The 25,079-nt window shown below is 35.4% G+C and overlaps 1 protein-coding gene across 41 annotated transcripts in view; it reads left to right on the forward strand.

The window, feature by feature from the left end:
* RIMS2 (regulating synaptic membrane exocytosis 2) overlaps positions 1 to 25,079 on the forward strand; it is a 489,382-nt gene that overhangs the window by 358,808 nt on the left and 105,495 nt on the right. For 10 of the 41 annotated variants that reach the window (XM_075023763.1, XM_075023767.1, XM_075023757.1 and 7 more), the window contains one exon: positions 21,181 to 21,213. The exons of 25 other annotated variants lie outside the window; for them this stretch is intronic. In XM_075023763.1, the coding sequence (XP_074879864.1) occupies positions 21,181 to 21,213 (33 nt within the window). Of the gene's footprint in view, positions 1 to 728; positions 774 to 10,591; positions 10,682 to 21,171; positions 21,214 to 25,079 lie in introns of all 41 variants that reach the window. 6 more of the 41 variants (XM_075023751.1, XM_075023752.1, XM_075023761.1 and 3 more) reach the window with 4 other exon arrangements.

Raw genomic sequence — 25,079 nt, forward strand, 5'->3', positions numbered from 1 at the left:
AGGCAGTGTGGTACATACCTCAAGGCCCGTGGAATGCAGCCCAGAGAAGGATAATGCACTGAGGGTATTACTGCAGTTACATGGAGAGAATTAAGTGCTCCAGAAGGGTGGCCCAGAAAAATGACAAGCTAAGCAAGAAACACATTTAGTACTAGCTGGTAGGAAAAATTAGTAGCTAAACATAAGTATGGCTAAAATGCCATCCCTACTTAAAAGTGTAAGTGCCTGGATCACAGTTTATTTGGAATCTTGTGTCCTGGACCCTATTCCCATTGTTATTTAAGGGAGGAAAATCTGGATTATGATTTTCTTCTTGAAACAAAGTCAGGAATAATCACTGTTGTAGGACTCATTACTTGTTCAGAAATCTGGATGCTAGAGTAATTTCAAGATTTGGGAGCCGGAAAGCAGGATTATTATTTTTTTTTAAATTTAGTTTTCACTTAAGCACCCAAAGTGTTCTTTAAGATCTTTGCCTTCCCATTTTTCATTATAGTACAGTTTACATTTTTCTTGCTTTTGTTATGGTTTTGTCTCTAAGTGTGTATTGTTCACTGGTGTGTGTACTCTGTGCTGTTCACTCTGTGTGTTTTGTGATAACTCAAGCATAGTGCATGGAATTGTGCTAACATAGTCTGCAAAATATTTGTGTGTGCTATAGTTACATTGTTCATCATAGTAGCTGTTCCAATTGTTAATCATCGTTGTCTGTTTTTAATGTTATAAAGATGATGAGGAAAAACATCAAAACCCACCTGTTAATGGGCGAAAAGGCAAGTTGATGATGATATTGCTAGTGACTTGTGGGTGCTTGAGAAATTTTGCTTTTTTTTTGCTGCATGTGTGTGTTGCTTAGTTCTACTAGCTCAAAATTAGCAAGTTCGTGTATGTTCAATTTTAATGTGTTGTTTTACTTCTTGCACTTAAAATAATTTTTTTCACCTGTGGTTTTAAAAATCTTTCTTGGAATCAAAAGCTCCAGATTTGTTTTTTTTTTACAGCTAATTGTATTACTGAAGATGTAGTTTACACCACCTAGATATGTGATCACGTTGCCTATTTAGAACTAGTGGAATTGTTTCTGTACTTTTGCTCATTTAGGAATTCCCAGTCTGCCTTGCCCTATGAGACCAAGTACAGTTTGCAGACATCTACAAAATTGCAGTCTTCCACTTTTTACCATGTCTATATACTTCTATGTCACTTGGCTGTATATTTTACAAGTTTGGCACATTTTTGCTAGTCACAGGAGAGCTGGACCATTTTAGTTAGCCTATACTGGTAGAGAAAGGCTTATGTTATTAGCAATCATCTCTATTGTCTAGTTCTTATTATGTTTTATATTCTTTTCTATTTCAAATGCTGTAGAAATAAGCTTAATTCAAAACACTGAAATGTTAACATGGAGATTTAGATTTATTATATAAAAATAGAACAGGAAAGTTGCAATGAACAACCACAGCTTATTTTGAAGTTTTATTCCAGTTCATGCTTCTAAATTGCTTTGATAATTTTGAAGAAACCTGTTATTATTTTTCCAGGTACTTCTAAAGCCATATTACATTTAGACTTTGTCTCATCAGTATCTTCTGCCAGTGAATGAAATACCATCTAAATAGTGCCCTGGCTTTATTAAAATTTGGATATTCACTCTTACACTTCCAACTCTACCAGGAGCCCATGTGAGGAATAGCCCCAGTTACACTATTACAGGTTATTCCTAGCTTTCTCCTCCCTAGAATAACTTAGCAGAGGGAATACAGGTATCAGGATAGCAGGGATGCAGTTTTGCCTGTGCTAGTTCATTGTGTTGCAGGGAAGACCACACCATTTTTAATATGCCACTTATTATCCAGCGTAGACAGGCTGGATGCCTTTGCAGAAAGGGCACTGTGTCGGCAGCCCAGAAGAGCAATGCACAGGGTCACCCCCCTTACTCTAGTGGCTGCGCCAGCATAGTCCTGAGTTAATTCAGTTGCTGGAAGTCTGCTGCTGTAACTGTAATGCATGCTAATTACCAGATAGCTCAGTGTCTTATACTTTTAAGATCCTATTTCCAATCCTGGTAAAGTTAGAGGCTTTTGCCACTGACTTGACAAGGTTGACAAACCAATAATCAGTGATTAAGTCAGGCTAAAGCTGGTTTTGTTCTCAGTTTCTCTTCCACTCCTTCAACAAAACCAGTATTTTATATACTTAATTATAGAGCCTGAAAGATGTACTTTGCACAATAAACTAAATGCTACTAACCGGTATTTAAAATAGTTTGTTTTCATATATATATTAATTTCTGAGGTGACCATTTTATGTTTTAGAAGTTTTTTTTGCAGAGCCCTTTTACTCCAAAAGAATGGTCTGGTCTGTGCCTAATACTCGATTTCACATATTTATTACCAAAACCACTATCCCTTTCAATTTTTCCTCAGGTCTTTTGCATTTCTCTTTCATGTATTTTATATGACACCTTTTGATCATTTGAGTTTGTAAGAAAAGGCTCCAGGTAATTCTGTCCTTTACTGTCTTAATTTAGGGCACATAAAAGATGATAGAGTTACCAAAGCAAAATTTTAAGCCTTTCAGGTTATCAGTTCCCTCACTTGTTAGAATATTTTACATAATTACACAAGAGCTTTGTCTATATTATGGGAATCAGGAATGCTTTCCAGTTCTCATCTCCCAGGTTGAGAAGTGTCTGGAGCCTATTTGTATTGTGAGTCTGTACCAAGATAAGACCCAAATCACCAAGTCCTCCCCTTTCTATGCACTCTGGTTTCTGCATGCGTGGGAGCCCCACAACTCATGAGCAGTCTGGATGCCTGGAGGACTAAAACTGAAAGTATGCTGTATTCCAGACTTGCTGCACAGTTTAGACACAATCTAAAGAATTTAGGTGACTCAAGTGCAAACTAGGCAGAATAAAGGGACCCCAGTCAAAGAAGTGATGACAGATGGACCTGCTTAACTGACTTGCAGAAATAGTGTATACATACGCTTTTTTGAAAAACAAGCATGTGGCTGTCATGCCAGAGGGAGCTCTCATCCTGCTGGCTGACCTGAGCAGCTTCTTCCATGTAAGACCATTTGGGATTCCTGGAAATGGGGCCTATGCTTTGCCTGAACCACTAAACATGACTGCCCTAAGTCCCTTGTGTGCTCTCTATTCCCCCAGCCCACTGACTGTAGAGTTCACTAAGAGACCATAACAGCTTCTGAATTTTGCATGAAAAATTATACTGAACATGTGTTTCATGTGGGCTGTGAGAATACTTAACATATACATATGTGTTAAGAGTACCTAGCATAATCCTACATTTTAATTCTAGTTCAAGCCAAGTAAGGTTTAAGTAAGGTATAGACCAGTTAAGACGGTGGTAGTTGTAGGCGAGCCCATAACTGCAATCTGCACCCTAAGAAAATGGTGAAATGAAAAAAGAAAAACAACAGAACAACACAAAACAGTAGAAGTAAAGTACCCATAAGATGCAAATTCTCCAGACTGAAGAACCTACATTCTGCTGAAATTCCTTATGATATAGGTGACTATTTTACGAATTTAGCTCTAAAACTACCAGGGAAATATGACAGATGAGAAAGAGTCTTAACTACTAACTTGTCCATAAACAGCTTCAAATTTGACTTATTTACACAAAATGTGAGGTGGCATCTTTAAAAACTACATCACAATATAAAGTAACTTTTCTAAGACTGGTACATGACAAAGTGATGTCATTTTGTCTGCTAGTCAAACATAGTTTGTCTGGTTACTAATGTAATATTTTATAAGTAATGCTGAAAAATAGCACAGGTGTTTTGCTGTGGACAGCATTTGCATATAAAAATACATGTAAAATTTGCATTTAAATTTGCATGTAAATTTGAGCAATAAGAAAACTTACCTGTTATTAATTAGTAGTAATTGGTATTCTGAAGAACCTAGAGCTTTCTGAAGAAACAAATCTGTATTTTTCATCTTTCTGTAAGCCATTTATTTTATTTTCTTTATTGCTTGGTATTAGTGCTTAAAACTACTGGCTTATTTTCAGAACCATTTTTTAACTGAATAATTTTTTTTACATTTTAGAATTGTGTCATAAACTTCAATCTTAACTGCACTTAAGGATAGAACACCTGTGATTTCTTGCAGAGCTTTTTTGTGTGTGTGTGTGAGAGAGAGATGTAAAGTCACATAATAATAAATTACCTTTCTGCGTAGAAAATATTTGAAGACGTGCTATAAGATTGCACCTTTTACAGTAAAAAATAAAAATAACTGGAAAAAACCCCACTGTACCAAGCTAAAACTTACATCCTGCATTCTGTAGGGTGGATTTGTAGGGTGTTCACTTTTCCTTGCATGCACAGAGCACTCGCTGGCACCCAGGGAATGAGCAACACAAACTGAGCAGAGACTATGGAAGAGAGGTGCAAAGCAGAGGTGTGCATTTTTCTCCACATTTATGTTGGCCATTACTTGTAGTTTGCCTTATTTAAACTCATTAATCATTAGACTCTGGAGATATTTTGGCTTTCTTTGTGTTTGCCTTTCATAGCAGTATGAGGATAGCCATACCAGTTCTGACTAGAAATCCGTCTAGCCCAGTGTCTGGTCCTCAGCAGACCGGGCGTGGATGCTGGGGGAAAGGCATATGAGCAGAACAAGTGTGTAGTAGTGCTTAGCCAGGGTACTGGATCCCCAGTCTCCTATGACTTTTGCCTCAAGAAGCTACAGAAACATCAGTGGTATCTTTACATGGTGTCTTCGCCTCCCTCAGGCTCTCTGCACCCTTTCTCCTGCCTTAAATCAGTCCTGCCAACATAAACCTGCAGTGCTTAACCAAACAGGTGACTCATTAGAGCGATTCTTCTGAGATATTAAAAATACACCTATTGATAATAGGCCAGCAGGCCAGCTGTATTGCATTCGTTTCTAACGTGTTTCAGGCACATAACCAGAAGAGGGAGCAAAACTGCCATATTTTAAAAACACATAAGAAAGAACCAAACAAATCCTTCCCCTGCCCCAAACAGTCCTGGAAAAAAAGCCTTGATAGTGGCTTAAAAATAATATATATACTTTGTGATATTTAAATATACTTTACTAAATATTAATATACACATATTTAATGTACCATTAACTGACTGTGTTTTTTCTTCTGACTAATCTGGTGTATTGAAGTTTTTCTGTATTTCTTGATGTTTTATAATTCTCTTATGTTTATAAAAGCGGCAACATGACACTTTGATTTTTAGCTAAAGGTAGGCTGTGACTTAACTAAGTGATACTGTAACAAGTACCCTCTGTGACCTTGCTTGAGTACTTCTACAGTTTTTCTTTAAAATAAGCAATAGAAGATTCAATCAATTTATTCCCCATATAGAGGGATCCACTAGTAAAACATTTTAAAAATAAGCTTAGAACAGAATTGATGGGATTTGCAGCTAGGGAATATGATGAGAAGAGACTACTACCGGACTAGGCTTGTTAAGTGATTTCCAGCTACAAATAATTAATGTAGCCTTGAAGTCAATTTGAAGAAAACATTTCTGGAGTAAAGGAATAACCTACAGTGCACTATCATTTTTGTTACACTAGTAATGATAACATTAAAAGTAGATACGTGGCGATATTTTATATTGCCTACCTAATGACTTCCATTAAAGTTCTTTTAATGTACTCCCACTGCAGCCCCAGGGAATGAAGCCCAGGGGTTTTTTTTTGCAGAATGTGTAGCTCAGTAAGGAAGATGAAATCAAAACAATAAATAATTAAGATATGTCAGAATTTTTATTGGAATGCTGTATTAGTTAAGACGATGATAAAAGTGTTGCTTACATAGCCATTTATGAACAACAATGTTGTTAACATGTGTTATTAACATATCCCAGCATTCATTTGTTGATTTGGCACAAATTTACAAACTAATTTCCTGTGAAGGCGTGTGTGTGTGTGTGTGTGTGTGAAGGGGGAATGGGGATGTGTGTGCATGCATGCTCTTTGTCTGGCTCATAAAACACACAAGGGAAAGGTGCTGTCCCTGCCTTTATACTGTCCATACTTTACCAGCATTTAGGGCAATGCTCTAAGACTTCTAGGACAATGCAAGACCTAAATTCATTTCACTCTTTGGAGGAAACACAGATCATCACATCTCAGATGAATGCCTTGAGCTCTAATGTGTAGAATCATTCTTTAAATTATTCTTCCAGTGTATGGAGGAAAAAATGTAGATCAACTGTTACTGTGTCAAAAGAGGAAGCTAAAAAATGGTGTCCTCAGATTTGCTGTAGAACATTACTGGCAGAGACAGGAGGTCTTGCTCTAAATTTGTCAGAAAAAGACTATGTGTGGTGTTATTTGTCTTCAGGTATTGGACGAGCCTAGTTCCTGTTACGGCAGGGTAGGGGAACATCAGTACTGTTTTACTGAGGCATCTGAAGGGCTCTGTGATGTAGGAGTAGCAGTAGTCTGGCATAAAGCCTTCATTGCTGAGTTTGTGTCACTTGGAGCTGGCCTTGATGCCCTTAGCAGCATGCTGGTGGTGCAAGGTGGGGCTGGATTAATTCCATATAATGTAGTATGTCTGGGACAATTCATGTGTCATGACTTGAAGCCATTTGCTTTCCTCTAGTAGAGGTTTGACACAGCTGAGAATATTTCTCGCTGTGTGAACTCTTGAGACTGATGGCTTTTGTTTATCTTCTTAGGGACTCTGTTTTGTAAATTAAAACGTGTAACATGAATTTAGCCTTTTTTATGTCTTTAATTAATTCTTCTTCTTGTATTCTTAATGCATGCATTAAGATCTTCAGTATCTGGTTCAAAACGTAGTTTCTCAGGTTTTGACAGTTTATCCCACAGCTCTAATGGCTTGGTATTGTGATGCTTTGTGTTTAAGAAGCACTAGCCAAACCCACTTTTGACTCATTTTTACAGTAGTTGCCTCCACACGTTTTTAAGAACATAATTCCTTTCTGAGCATTCATCTTATAAACTTAAAAATAGAAAGAAGTTCTGAGGATTTTTCATTTGCAGGAAAAGATGACTCAATTATGTGTGTCCTGATGAAAAAGTGAAAACTTTATGACAACCTAATTAAAAGTCTAAAACTAGAAATGCACTGATAAAAATTGGTTCACAGAAATTTTAGGTGCTGAAAAGCATATAAAAGCTGAGTGGATTTAATAAAAAAAGACAAATTCAAGTAAAAGAGAAAGTATATTAAAATGTTTCAAGCAAAGGGTAATTGTGAAAAGGGCTATTACTGTCTGCAGTACGAAGAAAAGAGAGGAGGGGGGTAGTATTTGCATAAGAAAACTCCTCATCATTAGCATCTTGTATTTTGCTGCATCATCTTGTACTTCTGCAGTTTGCTGCAACATTCCAGTTCAGCTGCAACATTCCTGGTGCTAAGATGGCACATTTAGAAATTCAGAAAACCTGGAGATATGCAACTGTTCTTATCATATATTACTTCCAGATTTTTTAATATTTTTTATATTGAATATTCTAAACAAAAATGTAAGAAATGCTGAGGTTTTACTTAACACTAGATGTACTGGAGCACACCACCCCCCTCTCCCAGGCAGCACAAGTGAGTATCATTCTCAAGAGGGAATGACACACAACCAAGTGTCATCCTGATGTGCATCAGGGAGAGCCTGGCTACATAATTCACTGTGGTAGGCAGTGCCCAGGGGGTAGGTGCAACAACTGCATCTAATGAAACAACTACATCTAAAGATTGTTGTACCTTTCATGCTGATGGGAAAAATCTGGATCACTGTACCTGTCAAATCCTTCTAGCCCCAAAGGTGCATCAGATAACTAAAATAATCTGACTCAAGAATCTCATATTTTATGTAATCTTTATGACGTCTTTTTGTATAAATATTCAAGAATTTTACACCTTTCTTTATATGTAATTCAAAACTGATTATCACAACAGAAGACAAATTGAAGTTCATTTGTATGGGAAGGGCGAGTGGTAAGAGGTGAATGATGACTTAGACAACTGTATGGTTTCTTTCCAAATTTTTACAATTTAACCAAAGTTGGCTTTGGTTAAAACAACAAGGGGATAGATGGTGGCCCTTAGCCTTGGGGGAAGAAAAGACATTTTAGAGAATATAATGCATGTTTATCTAAACAGAGAGGATATGGGCAGCACTGACTTTTAGCATTTTGCCTATTCATCAGCATCTCTTACTAGTTCCCCAAAAGAAAGTTCTCATTTAACAGTATATTTTCTTAGCTTTGTAGAGCATGGAGATGGAAATGGAATTAGAAAATGGTGATGAAAAGGTTAAATGTTGGAGTAAATCTAATGGATATATCTATTTTTTATTTCTCACTTGAAATACTAACCATTACTATCCAAACTCTTGCAATGTTCTAGAAGTCAATGAAGCTTTTCATCTAATCTGGAGTACCTCCAATCTGCATATACTCAGGCTAAGAGTGGTACTTAACTGCTGATAAAATTAAGCAGCCATTTGAATTTAACACTGACATGCCATAAGAATAACTAAAGCTATAGAAGGATGGTCTCTGGAACCTTTTCTGAAAGTGTTTACATGCTCATACTATCACTTTTAGTATAAACATAAAAAAGTAGCCTGTCTTGCTCTTTAGAATAGGTTTTGGGGGGTTTTTTGTTGGTTTTTTTTTTCCTTTTTTAAGGTCAACACATGGAAAAAATATTTATTCGAAGACTTTTATTTTTATTTGATATTTATTTCATCATGCTTGTCGATTCAAGTTTTAATATAGAAGCACTTCTAGAGTGCTCCCAAGTAGGTTAACTATTTTGTAGATACTTAGCTCTGAAAAAATGAGCAAGGCTTGGGAAAGCTTTTCTTTTGGTAGGGAACATTGGTATGATAAATGATTTTGGTGACTGAGCAAACTACAGTTTTTAGGTTCAGAACTGCATCAGGAGTTCTGAGAAAGAACTCTGACTGAGAATGTCCTGTCTCAGGACTAGTTGTCTAAAGCTAGCGTGGAAATCACTCTGGGCTTCCTGATATTCTTCAGTGTTTAGACTTGGTTACAAATCCTGACAAAATCCAGTGTTTGAGATTACTGTCTGCCTACTTTTTATCTTATTCTGAGTATCTCCACTATTTGACCTAAATGATTGTCTAATGTTGTTTTTTCCTAGTAGTGATTATTCCTTAAATTCTAGGGTCATTGAATTTTTTTTGTGTGTTAGTTAAGAAGACATTTCTGGAGTCATCCAAGAAAGAGGAAGCATAGATGGCATCAGTAAATATTTTATTGCTAAATGCGATTTTCATAGAGAAAAAGAATCACATTTTTGTTAGGAAGAAACTTAATAAGATTTTATTTCCACAGTTTGGAAACAGAATGTTCCTTTTGAAATTTATTTAGTACTTACTACACATGGTACTTCAAAGATGACAGCCTCTATTTCAGCATGCATATCTGTGGTGTCATGAAACCATTATATTGAAAATTTTGCTGGTGTATTACTTGAAGCCCGCAATTCCATCATTTTCAAAAATCAAAATTTTGAATTTATAAGATTGAAAATGTATTCCATATCTACCATATTCTTCTCCATCACTGGCTATTTTCATGACCATAAAAGTGGTTGTATCTGTGAGAAATGGCTGTGAGGAACTTTGCACTTTGTGGGATCAGCAAAATAAGCTGATTCTTAACAGCCCAAAGCAAAAATTGAGTTTAGGGTATTGAATCTGTCTAGTTAATTGCTCTAGATTTTGTTTTGGCATGAGATACTGAAAGGTTTAAAACCTATAGTATTATGCTAACCACCCAGTTTAATTGTCAAAAGATGAAAAATTAAAGTGTAGAACAAAAATACCTGACAACGTCAGAAAGACTAGCGTCTTGCAAGTCTAGAGAATGGAGTCTCTGTCTGGAGAAGAGTGTACATGCTCCTATTCATAGCTCTTTTTCTGAAAAGTTAGATCAGAAATGCTGGTTTCAGGGTACAGGATCCATAATTAGCAAGAAAGTTTTTATTGAGTAACTTAATCTGCCTAAAATAAAAACTGAATTTAAATTAAATCCCAGATTTAGAAAGTAAATCTAACCTAGTTTTAGCTTAACAACTCATTGGTAAAAATACTTTGTCAATTTAAAGTAAACATACATGATTGCTGGTTCAGTTTGGTTTGGTTTGGTTTGTTGGTTTTTTTAATTATACCTTTGCAAGGACTTTTTTACCAAAATATTTTTTTACTTCCTTTTTAATTTACAGAAATACAAAGGTATTGTAGGAAACTATAGAGTACTAACTTTTAAAAATGTAAGAAATTCTTGTGTAAATAACCTCCTGGGTTTTTTTTCCAGTTGTTAAATATTAAAGAGAGCAGAATATTTGACAAATTACATAGATACTAACTTTGGTATAGTATGTTCTGTTCCACGTTTAAAATGTTTACTAATTCTCTCCACCACAGGCCTCTAAATTAAAGAACTAATCTAAATTTTTGCCATTTTAATGATAGTACATTTGTTTAGATCAAGTTGTCCCGAATTATATTAGGTATCTTATAATGTAAGTTACGTAATATTTCTGATTTTTTTTTTGGTTTATGCTAGAAGTTACATGGGAGGACCAGCAGAAAAAGGTGAATGGTACAGTAACTGATGACAAACCATTGCCGAAAAAGAAACACCATTCTGAGCCAGGTTTGTCAGGGTTTGGAAAACCACATGAAAGCATGAGACTATAAAAACACATTTCATGCTTTTGTAATGCGTGTGTGCTTGATGTACCTTATTTTTTTTCACTTTGGTGTGAAATTTTTAGTATGTAGAGACCATTTAGATTACATAGTTCTGTTTTAGAATAGCCAAAATAGATCTGCTTTTGTAAACAATTGTGTTAGAATGCACATGTGTTAGAAAAGAACACAATATTAGACTTAGATTGCTTTTTAGTTTTGAATTTTGTTATGATTTATCTATGTGTGCAAGCCTCAGGAATCCAAGTATGAGTTATGCTGATTCTTATTTAGTTGACCAAACCAAGGTATCTACTGCATGTATAGTGGGAAAGTCATCTTCTAAGGACTTGTATCTGAAACCTTCTTGCACCATCACACATGACAGAAATAATGTTCCAATGTCATTTTTTATACAAGCTGCATTTTATATCTCCATATGGCTGGAGTTCTCAAATCGAAGAGGACTCTTCCTTCCTCTGTCCTGTACATGAATGGATTTCTTCTGAAACTAAAAACTATCACAAACTCTCTTCCACTCTAAACATAAAGTGCAATTCTTTGGCTCTATCTTTCTTCCTACAAATGCATTGCAATAAAAAGTAAGCCTAGTAGTGATCGTGATGATAATAATAGTATTGTTCTCTCCTCTGAATCAGACAATAAAAGGTCCTGATCTCATTAATTTATGCAGTTGCAAAAGGTATTAAGGTACTTGATATTATGGTGATAAGCACAGTAAGGAAAAGAGAAAAGAAAAGAAAAGAAAAGAAAAGAAAAGAAAAGAAAAGAAAAGAAAAGAAAAGAAAAGAAAAGAAAAGAAAAGAAAAGAAAAGAAAAGAAAAGAAAAGGAAAGGAAAAAGAAAAGAAAAGAGAAAAGAAAAGAAAACAAAAGAAAACAAAAGAAAAGAAAAGAAAAAAGAAAAGAAAAGAAAAGAAAAGAAAAGAAAAGAAAAGAAAAGAAAAGAAAAGAAAAGAAAAGAAAAGAAAAGAAAAAGAGAAAAGGGGAAAGAGAAAGCAATAGAATCTTTAAAAGATTGATCCACATCTACTCAAATGAATGGGAATTTTTCAGTTCCAAGAATACTTAGGTTCCATTTTGGGCTGCAAATCTGTCGTGGTTTAACCCCAGCCAGCAACTAAGCACCACGCAGCCGCTCACTCACTCCCCCCCCACCCAGTGGGATGGGGGAGAAAATCAGGAAAAGAAGTAAAACTCCTGGGTTGAGATAAGAACGGTTTAATAGAACAGAAAAGAAGAAACTAATAATGATAATGATAACACTAATAAAATGACAGCAGTAGTAATAAAAGGATTGAAATGTACAAATGATGCGCAGGGCAATTGCTCACCACCTGCTGACCGACACCCAGCCAGTCCCCAGTGGCGAATCCCTGCCCCCCCCTTCCCAGTTCCTAAACTAGATGGGACGTCACATGGTATGGAATACACTGTTCGCCAGTTTGGGTCAGGTGCCCTGGCTGGGCATGAGAAGCTGAAAAATCCTTGACTATAGTCTAAACACTACTGAGCAACAACTGAAAACATCAGTGTGTTATCAACATTCTTCACATACTGAACACAAAACATAGCACTGCACCAGCTACTAGGAAGACAGTTAACTCTATCCCAGCTGAAACCAGGACAAAATCTCTCTCTATTGGGCATATTGGTTGTCTCACTCTAATAACATTTTTCCCAATCACACATGTTAAAGTTTACAAGATTGGCCAATTGTGCCACCTCCTAAATTAATGCTGTAATCTCAGTTTTAGGCTCACTGACATGCTGATCATTTCCACATTTTTTGTTGAAGCTTAACTATTGTACAGCTAAAAGTGCCAGAGTCAGAACTGAAGAGCAGCAAAATCTGGGTTGGCTGTGTAACTTAGGGAACCTAGCTGCAAAAGGCCACACCTGCAGTTGCATTTCCCATTCCCTGACTTTTTAATGCATCAGAGGAAGTTACAGGATAAAACAAGTACTGCTTGTAAGAGTCAGGATCAGAATGTAATTTATCTTCTTTTCCAGCTGAGTATTTTAACTATTGCATGAGAGATTCAAAATACAATGTCTACAGACATTTGCTGTTGTCTTTCCAGGGTGAGTTCTGCAGAATAATGCCTCTGCCCAGACTTTTCCCTTACATAGTAGCTAGGTAAGAACTTTATCTCCATCTCCCAGCTGAGGTGGGCTTAGAACTGTGGTCTACGCAGATGGCACATTCATGGTTATTAGCAATACTTGTTTAGAGCCACCTTCCCCATTTCTTTAGAAACAGGAGCCATATTTTGTTAGATGCTGCTCTTGAGGCATTCTAGATTTTGGAACAACTGAAATCTTGTAAGACAAAAAAACCCAGAAGAATAGAAATCAGAAACAAATATGGACATTAAAAAGTCGTCACTTTAGAAGTGTTCTGTATATTAAAACAATATTTATCTGATTTTTATCTATTTTTCCCTCTGGAACATTACCACTGATGTCCAGTGCTGCTGGGAATACACAGAATTGATTTGGAAAGCCACAGGCACAATTGCCGAAGTCTAGACTAGATACGAAGTTGAGTAAAAACTGTGTTCTGCAGTCTGCAGTCCTAGGTCTTTCTGTGAGGGCTGGTGCCTGATAAGAACATAAATTCTGCTCTGATTTACGTTATCAATAATGTCTTCCATGGTATGTTCACATGGGACAATGATACGTGAGGCAGAAACATCTGAGGTGGTTCTGAACACCCTACAGTGGGCACCAACTAGTGCATACCTACATTCCTAGGATGCTTTTCCAAGCTGATTCTCTCTGTTCGTCAAAAAGCCTTATGTACTAAAGTGGTAGAAGGAGAGGTGTACCAGTGTAACAAACCAGTGCAGCTCCCAGGATTTGCATCATCTGCTATGCGTGACACACTACTGTCCCCTATAGACATCCCTATATCACTACAAACACTTAGGTCATTTCCAAGGCTTAGAAGTCAGGACATCTGGAAGTGCCATAACACTGTATTCACCCCCGGGTGTTGAGATATATTCTATCTGTGACCATGATCTACCACTGATGTAGCCTGACAGAATCTGCATAAGGAAGCTTCAAATTCCTTGAAGCTTTCCAATATGGGATTTACCCTCTGCACAGGACTGTGCTTCCTTTCATCTGAGTATCCTTTAAATGTTCTGTTTGCACAGAAAACAGTAAGGTCATACTAATACAACTTAATCCCTGGCTACAGTTGGCAGCCTGAAGAGAGAAGCAAGGAGGAATATGGGCACCTCATATTGCTGTTGCCCTGTTTGGATTGCCTTTTCATATGATTTTTCTGCTATAGCCTGTTATTGGAAGATTATCCTGTTTTTAAGTTCACTTTGTCTGTCACATGGAAATAGCTGTGGCAGTATTATAGCTATGAAAATCTGTGAGAAAAAATAGATATTGGTTACCTAAATACCTTGAGTGAAGAATTCAGACTGTGAGCAAATTGTGGATGAAAACATAAATAGATAATAAAAATAGTTCCAAGTAACAGAAAAAATAACAGTAATACTGTATCATGTGAAGCATTAATATTCAAGAAATATGCATGATTAGAAATAAGATTAACAAATTTGTTGGAGGACAATTTAAGGTCATTAAATAAAGTAGTAGAATGGTTCTTATGTTTCAGGCTTTTCAGTAGAAGATGCTGATAAAATTCCTGTTCCTGAATATCAGAAATTAACATGTTGTCTTAACAGTGCCCATAATCTCTAAGTTCTAAGGCAATTTGCAAAACTATTGTTCCATATATTACAAAGAGTCAATTGTATTTATATAAAGATTTTGAAGGACTAGAAGTGTAAAATTGCATCATAGGTAAGCATAGCATCAAAATTCAAGACATGTCTTGATTGTGTGTGCCCTTCCTTTAGCCGATGTCAGCACTCTGTCAGAGAATACTGCATTCTCAGGACACCACCGAATCAAAGAGCATGTGGAATAGTTATTTGTTCCTATCTAATATTATTAAGCATTTCAACTTTCAGCACCCCTGCCTCTGAGCTGTAATAGATGGCATATGAAAGAAAGTGAACAAAGCTCTAGTCCTCTAATCACATTTCCTTGGTTAGTGAAGAAAAAAAAAAGAAAGAAAAGCACAGCATGCAAACATTTTCACATGGTTTTGCATTTTTGTATGTGAGGCCTTAAGAGAAGAAGTTGGAAAAGAAATAGGCTATGGGTAGGGAATGTGTCCTGTACTGATAGAGATAAGGTTAGGCAAGATACTGTTTTTCTTAAAGAGCAATTATTTTCAGCTAGTATCATCACTAGTCTCTCTTGAACCCATCAGGGTTACTTAAAGGGAGAAAGCACGTAGTTTAGAGTACCAAGGCAGTGATACTCATTTCTGTTCCCTGTCAATTGTTTCTGAAGTGTTCAATCAGTCTCACTAGCCAAAGTTTTGGAAGATGAATGCAGAACTGTGTCTCCATCCAGAGGTGATACAGGTAATGCAGAAACTACCTTCATGAGATAGCAAAGGAAACACTATTGGTTTTCCCCCATTTTTCCTACTTGGAGACAGTAGATTTGATGATTATCTGAAAACCATCCCATCATGGTTTCATTATCGTTGCCTGTTGAGAAGATTGCAGTGTCATCAAATATCCAACCTTTGCCACAGAAACGTTTAATTTCTAAGCAACAGTTGAAGAACAGAACCATGGGGAAGTGCTGACATGTTTTAATATGACTGACCAAAAGCAGACAGAATAGTTGAAATGGATTTATACATCTTGGAATGGAATGAAGCAAAACTGGAGTGTCCTTGTAATTATTGGGGGGAAAGCTGTATTTCTTTAATATAGTACTAAAATTTTAGAGGAATCATAACAATGGTAGGTTAAACATATCAAAAAATACAAAGATAATGCATGCTTACAAATGTAAGTCTTTATATATAGAGATTGGCTTTCAGTTTCAAGGGAATCATGGCTTGTTTTATCCATGGAACATTTATGTCTCTCTCCTGGGTGGAAGTATTCCTTGACTGTACATAGACAAAGCCTTTCATAAATAATTTTAATGTGACTCTAATTTTGTAGTTTATCTATCACCATGGAATCAGTCGAAGTAGTAAAACAGTAGTCAAAAAAATTCAAAGCAAAGTAGTGGTTATTTTAAAAGACGTTTGTAGTCAGAATTGAAAGTATGACATCAAAAATTATGAAAAGGGAGATATGGTTAGAAATGGGTAATGAATGAGGCTGGAAAAGATAAAATAATGATAGGACACAGAGAGAGAGAGGAGAGCACACTAGTACTTCATATAAATTACATCATGAGCATTGGGTAAATTCGAAATTATGGTTAAAGAAGAAGGCTGGTATAAAATGACCAGCTTGTGAAAAGGAGAGGAGCAGAGTGGAGTCATGGACTAGTTTATGATTGCTGAAGAGGTAAAGTGACTGGGCAGTAGAACAGTTTTCAAAAGAAATGGATTGGGAAAGAGAAGAAGAAGAAATCCATGGCCCTGATGCAAGTCTCAGTGTGCTGTGAAGGGCTGGGGAAGAAGGTACAGAAAAGGATCTTATGAGGATGCTGTGGAGTCTGAAAAGCAGTGACGTGGTTAAAGTTTACAAAAAGAACTACATGTTGAATCTATGAGGATCTTTTAACCTGTGACAAGTGAGAAGTAATATAGATTGAATATATGGCATGACTAATTGTTTTCTGGAAAAAAAGTGAGTGTTTGCACACTTCCCAGGGACTCTTCTTGCAGTTAATAAATGGTGTGTTTAAAACAGATAGTCCTCTCATATATTTGATTGTTTAAAGATTTGCTTTCTTTTTTTTCCTATACCACTTTGAAAGACAATATGCCTAGCCTGTACCAAAGTAACAAAGAATTGGATTTGAGAGAGAAAAAGGGACTCTGTAGATGGGAATTGCAGTCCCAGTGTAAGTGGGGCACAGATGCAGTCAAATATTGCACTTCAGTGTCCTAGCCAAATTGCATTAATTCAGGGTATAATGGTAATTTATGATAGATCACAAATAGCGAGGTGGCCTGAAAATGTCTAACAAACAAACCACACACCTTTTTGTGTATATCCTTTTACTGCTTTTTCATGTTTTGGAAACCATTCCTGCAGTCTTAACTATGATCTCCTGCACAATCTGATTCTGTAGTTGGTAAAATTTCATGACATCACTAGGATGAGAATAGATTTAGAATATGGAGATATCTGATTTAGGATAGCTCATCTACCCTTTATTGATAATAGAGGGTGTATTTGTATCTATGCTGTTAGGTATCATTTTTGTAGTATTGATGTTTGACTACCCGAATCACCTAACTTATTAGTGACATTTATTATCTTTTCAGGATTTATGATATTTCAAATCCAGTGTGAAACTACAGTGCATTAATATTTTGCAATGTTACTATTTTGTCTTTTTTCCACTTGTAAAATTATAATGTGAACCTTATTCAGAGAAACAAAATCATAAAAGCTCTCTCTCTGAATTCCTTATTTAGTTTATCTCTTGAGACTTATGAAAAAGTAATGCAGTCTACATGCTTTCATTTAATTTATAGAGTTCATGCTACTGAGAATATTTAGTATTTCTTCTTGTATGTTGTTTTCTACCTTCTCTATTATCCTTATCTTTGGGTAGGAATAACTCACATTTTCCATATTCTTACTGTCTTCACATAGCGTATATTATATATAGTGTATATTTTACATGGTGTATATTATGTACTTGCAAAATTAAATGTATTGCTTCTGTCTTCCCTGTATTTTCTTTATCCTAGTTAGTCCTCTGCTTGTATTTTTGAGGAAAAATGTCAGCATCTGTCCAGTATACACCTGTGATTTTGTGTGTATGGATATACACTTCAAGATAAAGAACTCACCTTTAACTAGTAGGGAATTACCTCATTAAAACAAATTCAGAAGTGTGGAACAGGCTCTGTATCTACAGGGAGGGTAACTGGAAGATGTGGCTTAATGCTGTTAAAGAAGATTAAAGAAAACTGATATTCACACCTCAATGTAGTCAAATAGACTTTCACTCTAAATCTTTTAACAAATATTTCTGCTCTTTACTGTTCTGCTATCTACTCTTCCTCTTTTATCTGTATCCTTAGCATTGCTGATTTTGAATGGTGTCAGGGAACATCTTTCCTGAGAGTTAGATGCATTATGTCATTCTTCAGATCTAATCATATCCAGACTAATGACGTGTATTTATGGAAGATACAGACTGTATAGAACATTTCTATCTTAAAGTCTCCTCCATGTTTTAAGATAATGCCTATTTGATTGTGCTATTGCACATCTTATTTTGTGAAAAATGTGTCCAGAAATGAGGTTTTCCAAATCTGGAAGTCACAGGAATTTCTGAGACCCTGTATGCAATGAAAGATCTTTGTTTTTAAAGGAGAACAGAAAACTGAAATTAAGAAAAGCCTTGAGGAAAAAAAAAGAGTAATTACCTTACATCTCTTTGTCCTATGCTGCTTTTAGATTTTCAGATGGGCATGTTTGCTGTGTAAGGTTTCAAGCATGTTTTTTGAACACTAAGTTCCTAAATACTTCTCTTTCATAAGTGACATTACTTACAATGCAGCGTTCTGTATCAAAGCATGATAAAATAGATGGTATTTGCCTTGTTTTATTCAGACTTGCAGTACAATACCTGGTTTGCATTTACTTTATATGTTTATTCATTGAAAGCCTCATTTGTTTCTAAATCTGTGTATAATATCCTTATACATACTACTCTCACACGTCAAGATGAACAATTGATCCAACTAAATGCTAGTTCCACAACAAAGCAATAACTATGCAAATGAAGACTGCCTATTGACATGATGTAAATTTAATAGAATTTCATTCCGTGATTTTGTTCTCAGATTTTAATGTATTTCTATCAACAAAGATCTATTTTAGTGGATTACAAGCTACAGAGCCAAAGAATTTTCCAACTGTTGTTTGGGATTTATGGCATGGCTTCTTAATCAGGAGGAGATTGATTCACATAAGTGCTATTGTGTCTAAATTAGTCAGTCTATTAGTACTTCTTATCATCATTAATTGAAAGAAGTTGGTGCATTACCATGCCAGAACTTCTACTAAGTCATTAATATTTGCAACAATTAATACAAAAATATTATAAGCCATTTATCACAAGAGATGAGATATCAGCTGATATCTCTGTGATATCTATTATCTTTTATTTTCCTCTCTGGCTTCTATTAGAATTAGTCTTCTAATATATTTTATCAGTAAAAACTTAAAACTGAAAAATGTTTGTAATTAAAAATAATTTTTGTTTCCTGCTTTGATGTGTAAATAATTTTTTTCTGTAACAAATACTTTGCATGAGGACTTTTAAAAATGCAATTTTTTAAAAGTATTGGTACATGTGACTGATATGCGGTGAAATACTGGTCATTTGGTTCTAAAATCTTCAAAGAGAGCTTCCCTGGTATTCAGTCGTGTCCATGCTGAGCTCCACTGACACTACTAGAATGCCTTGCATTACCATACCATGCATATTCCTAATTTGGAAATAATGTGATTCCAAACATCCTTTGAAAATTTCTTGGGAAGGATTTACCTTAATGCAGTATATGTCTCAAAGCTATGCATTCTTATGGCTATTAAAAAGAATAAATAAATTATAAGGAGGTCATGATAGAGACTTTCTAATAACTGTTTTTAACATAGTAGGAGTGCTCGCTTCAGAGTTGTAGATACGTAATAGAAAACATTTTCAGAAAATTTTAAGTAGTGTAGCTGGTTTGGTGGTGGTAATAGTCATTTATTTATTTATTTATTTATTTAACAGCTACACTGTGTTAATACAAGCTGTAACACACCAGGGAGAAGTAGGTCTTTGCATTTGCTTCTTTGTGTTTCATCCTATGGATTCATTGTTCCTGCCCAGATGAAGATATTTATATGCCATTACTTTTTTTTAACATGTGAAAACATAGCATCCTTTGTGCTATGCTTTCATATTGCATATCTCATATATAGCACTTAGTGTGTTCATTCTGTAAGCAAATTTAATTGCCTAAAAATGCATTCTAAATATATATGTTACAAGCTGCTTGTGTTTCCAACAAAGTTTTGGTACCATCTTGGCATTTGCTAGTAGATGAAAATTATGATCTGCCAGCTATAGAATAAAACTGTTTAACTATAGAACACTGTGGTTATCAGATGAAATTTAGTGTTATCTTTCATTTCATTTTATTGATTTATATTGCTTATTCTAATTTTGCTTTTTTCAATGGTATCTTGATATTGACTGTAAAATGTGGATAGAATTATAGCATGTTTTTGTGGTGTATGAACTTTTCTGCAATTCTTAGTCTAACATCTGCAGAGTTAATGAATTGTGAGCAATGTTTCGTGACTCATTAACAAACTGCAAGTTGAAATTAGATCAGGACTTATAGATTTTTTTTTTATTGGTTTTGATGAATTTTTGGAAGAATGCACTTTTTCTGCTTGTGATGGTAGCTTCACAGTTCTTTGTAATTATTATTACTTTTCAAGATGAATTCCTCCCATTCTTTTGCTACAAAGAGATTCTCAGTACAGGGAATGACACTGTCCCTCAGATGTTCTCCATGTCTGAAATGGCAGTGTGTTTTTGAATGTGAAGTAATAAAGTAAGTAATGAGATAGTTGCTTTGGCATTTAACTTGCATGCATTTGCAGTAACTTAGACTTCTGTGGGATGAGAGTAACATTTGGTTCTGACAAAGTATCTGCTGCATTGACTATGAGAGTTATTAGCTATACATTCTCTTTTCTCATGTTCTGTATTTTGGCCTTGCAAATATTGCCTTTGGCAGAGTGTTACAGTAATGCAGTCCTTTCCAGAGTGTGTTATGTGGATTCTGAAATTCCTGAGCTTGTATATCCTTTTGAAAATAATGTGGTTTCTGCTTTGGATATGTGAAGTTTGGTTCAGCATAAATTACAACAATTTAATAATTGAAAAATCTAATAATAGACTTCCCATTGGTGACGGTAAACTGAATGTTCAATGCTTGAAAGAGAAAAATAATACTTGTGTTCAAGTAGGTAACGTTCCAAAAAGTTGAACAGTCATGAACAAAAGTGTTTATGCTAGTTAACATACCTTTTACTATCTAGCTTTTTCTTCAGCTTCATTACAAGGATTGACTTTGCTGTCAATTATAACTTTTATTATTTCCTCAGCTCCTATACTAACCCTGTCTTACTGTTCTTTTTCAACAACAGTAGTTTAACCACTTCTTCCTCAGCTTTCTTTTTCCTTCTGGTCTGTGTTATTTTTTTCCCCATTTACTAACTCTGCTCTGCAGACTTCTCTCTAAAACAATTTTTGGCCCTTTCCCTCAGTGTCAGTTTTAACCTTCTGAATACATCCTCTCACGCCCATCTCCTTTGTCTATGTCTGTACATTACACGATGTGATCACAGAAGAAGTGGAATCATCAAGGAGAAGAAACTCAGGTCTGTCTCTTCTACTGCTTTTCTCTGTGTTATTTTTTTCATTTTATCTTTCCTATAGATTTTATCACAGCTCACCTCACATACTTTTCACTCTCTTCCCCCTCAATATATTTCAATATTGGCAAACTGTAAGAATTTAAGATGCTTATGCAAGTTTTATTACCTATAAACTATGTACTCTACAAAAAGTATTAAAAGGTAACTGACGTGTGCTATACCTTAAGACTTTAAACTGATTTGATTTCTGTCATATCAGTTCTTATTTCCCATCTCCATTATCTGTAAAACAGCCTTTGTGCTTCCAACTAGCACATGAAAACAATCCATAATTTGTTTTATCTTTGTATTTGAAAACTGCTACAAAAATTATGGAAACACTGATATAGCTTTATTTTTCACCCTGGGGAGAATATAATTTGAAAACTGAACAATTTTAGTAAGTTAAATTTCATGCACTGGATTTTCAAACTTAGCTTCATTGAATAAAAGCTATTTTGATTAGATGTAGAGTTGTAAGTGATCAAAAGCTATTCTCTTATGCCAAAAAGTGTAAAACATAAGGTTATGATAACAAGAGAGAGCGAGAAGTCAAAACATTGAAGGAGCTCTAACTTAGCTGGATTGTTCATGGCTTTTCTTTCATATTGTGCATTACTTGTGGTTTCACCTTTCATATTGAATTTTAATCTGCCATTTTATTGAATTTTCCATGTACTTGATATTACTGGCAGAGAACTAATGTCTATCAAGGCATCCTAGCTCTGAAAATGCAGTAGTTGTTCACACTTCCCTGCTTGTTCAGTTGTGGTATGTACAAAATTCCCCATATTTAATTTAATTAAACTCACCTATAAAATTTAAATTTTACAGTTATTGTGTCAAAGCTCTAATTAATTACCTGTGCTTCTGCTATTATCCCAACAAATTAGAGAAGCCACTTGGATGCCATTTAGCTTCTAAAATCTGAAGCAGTTTTGGGGTACATTGACTGGTCCGTTAAACTTTGGTGGTATTTAGTCAAACATTTTTGTGTTTTCTCTACCATGTCTGGCTCCTTCAGAACTCAGTTTTACCTTTGGTACTACTCTTGTCCTAATCAGAATCAGAGTTTATATTTACGGAATCTTGCAGATATTACTTGCTGTGGTTTTCATATTAAACAAATCTCAAGACAGAAATCACTTAAATTACAGGGTACAAAATCTCAGTATGGATAGAGAAGACAACTGGTAGTGTGATCTAAATTTCATCTTCTGTAAATCACCACTATTAGAATCAATAAATTATGCTCTAGAAAGACTGAGTCTACTTACCTTGTGCTTATGATCCATTCCCAGTTCTTGTGCAGTGATTCTGAATCTCTTTTATTACAAAAATGAAATTAGAGGATTGAGTGACCCATTTCCTATCTGTTCATAATTTAAAAAAGGGAAAGTTGTGGACCTTTTTATTCAAGAACCTTCCTCTGAGTTATTGACTGACTCAATGTATTGAATCAAAATATTGAATCAGCCCATCTGATTCTTGGGGTTGGAAGAAATCAGACCTTAAAATGGTATCTAGTGTCTCAGAAAAACACATATTTTCATCACCTATGTTTCTTGAACATATGTGAGAAGGCAGTACCTGTGTATTAAAATTTTTCGACTTTGCAATTCAGATGCAGTTTTGCAAAACACTGTTTAGCTCACCAACAGTGTTAAGTAAATGTATTAGGCGCTGATAAATTTAACTGTCTATCACAGAAATGCAAAAGCATGATCAGCAGTGCAGTTGAAAAAGTTATTATTATTGCCCTTAAACTCAGGAGCAATTGGTTTATTTTGTGCATAGTAACATATTTTCAGATGTACATTTGAAATGGGTACTCTTCCATGTTTTACCTCAATGACAAAATAGCTTACATGTTTCAGTACAAGGCACTTTGAGCAGCTGTGCACGCAGCTAAAAGCATGGGTGATATTTCAAAGGCATACCTTTAGAAGGAGATGCTTTCCCATAGTTTTAGAATTTGCTTTAAAAAGAGTGGAACTAGGCTTATCCATTTACAGACTTCATTAGGAAATGGCTTTCACGGTATTTACCATGCTACTAAACATTCATGTGAATTAAAGGATTAGCTATTGATTTTAGATGTTACTAGACCAAGAGGTGTTGTGAGAGCTAAATATCTGAATATGTGAATATTGTATTGAAAGAAAAATATTGCCATTTCCTCTGTCTGGATATTATAATCTTTAATTACAAAAATGAGAAAATTTTATTCCCTGAAAAAAATCTAGATTTTTAAATTGAAAAGTCCTATGACAGTGCATGCAAAGCTTATACTGTATATTGCAAGCACGGAAGCAAGTTCAGAAAGCTAACAAGCAATAATATTTTTATATAAATTTTGTTATCTGACAGCAGTACAGCTTGATAGCATCCTTAATGATGCTATCCTTAATGATGCTATCCTTAAAAACCCTGTTTTCCTTGGGTGGAGGAGGAGCTTTGTGTTGCAAACTTTTCACAAATTGTTTCTAAAATCATATTTTGGAAATAATTTAATATGTTTCATAGGATTCAAGTATTGTGAAAACTGTTAGGGAGACATACGTCTGTTCACCTCCCTGTGTATTCAGTATGAGCAATGGAAATAAGCCCCTGCCTGCCAAAGAACCTTAGTGATGAAGCAGACATCTTTTCATCAAGAAGAAGGTTCAGACCAACCAGTTACTTTTGTGCCAACAACTACTTGCAATTGCAAGTAATACTTACTGTGGTCTTCAAACATATGAGATACAGAAAACATTCTTCAACTTTGCAAAGTTAATCTAGGTCTAGATGTGAGCTCACTCAAGTAACTATACCCCAAAATTGATCAATACAATGGAAAGGCTGATCCATGACAGTTTAAAGGCAGGCAGTGTACATGTAGCAGAAATAGTGCTGGCTAATTAATTCTAGATTTATTTCAGGATGAGAGATGGTGTAGCAATGCCCAGTCATTGGTGCTTTCTAAGGAGGCGGATGGAAGTTAGAAGATGGAGTAGTGGGGAGAGCTCCCTTTCTGAAGGGCCGTGAAAGGCAGGGAAATAGAGACTCCAGCTCTCTATCTTTTATCTGGAGCAAAATTCTCATGTTAAGAGCACACAAAGGATTGATTAGAGTTTTTCCTAACTTTGAGAATGAAATTCAAATAGGCAAAGACTTTGAAATATATTTTTTCCTGCGTTTTATCATTTTTGTGGAAAGTGATGTTTCTTTGTAATAACATGATTGCTGGGGGTGAAACCTACAAGAACTAAAAAACGCTATTAAAGATGGGTGACAAAATTGGAAGAGCTTGTAGCCCTGGACAGTGGAGGGCCAAGCAGTAGAAGAATCTGGCAAATAAACTGTTGGAGAAAGCAAGGGCAAAAAATTCGTAAGACTGAGTGAGTTTAAGAGGTCAACTGCAGTAGAAGAGGAGGAGCAGTTATTTGGATTTGTTCTTAACTTGTACAGTATCATGAGAGATTTTTCAAGCTTTCCAAGAGTGAATCTACTGTGATATACTTGCCCTTTATAGACAGAACATGACACCCCTCTGTTTTTGAGGTATTGTTATAGTCAGTATTCAGTGACACGCTCCTTTAAAGACCAGGATGGTGCTTTGTTTTTTTTCCATCTTTCTTATCTTGAAAACAAATTTCTGGATGGAATTTGTAACATTTTTTAGCACAAATATGATCGAATGACTTGTGCATCTCTGAAGGCTTCTGTGATATTTAGTTTGACAGGCGTGTTTAAAATCTGATGCCTTAGACTGTGACTGAGACATTTAAAGAGTCTAGATCTGTATTCAGTCAACAAAAACCAAAGGGATAGGTAAACTCCAGATT

This window comes from Buteo buteo, chromosome 3 (genome assembly GCF_964188355.1).
Source record: "Buteo buteo chromosome 3, bButBut1.hap1.1, whole genome shotgun sequence".
NCBI classification, from domain to species: Eukaryota; Metazoa; Chordata; class Aves; order Accipitriformes; family Accipitridae; genus Buteo; species Buteo buteo.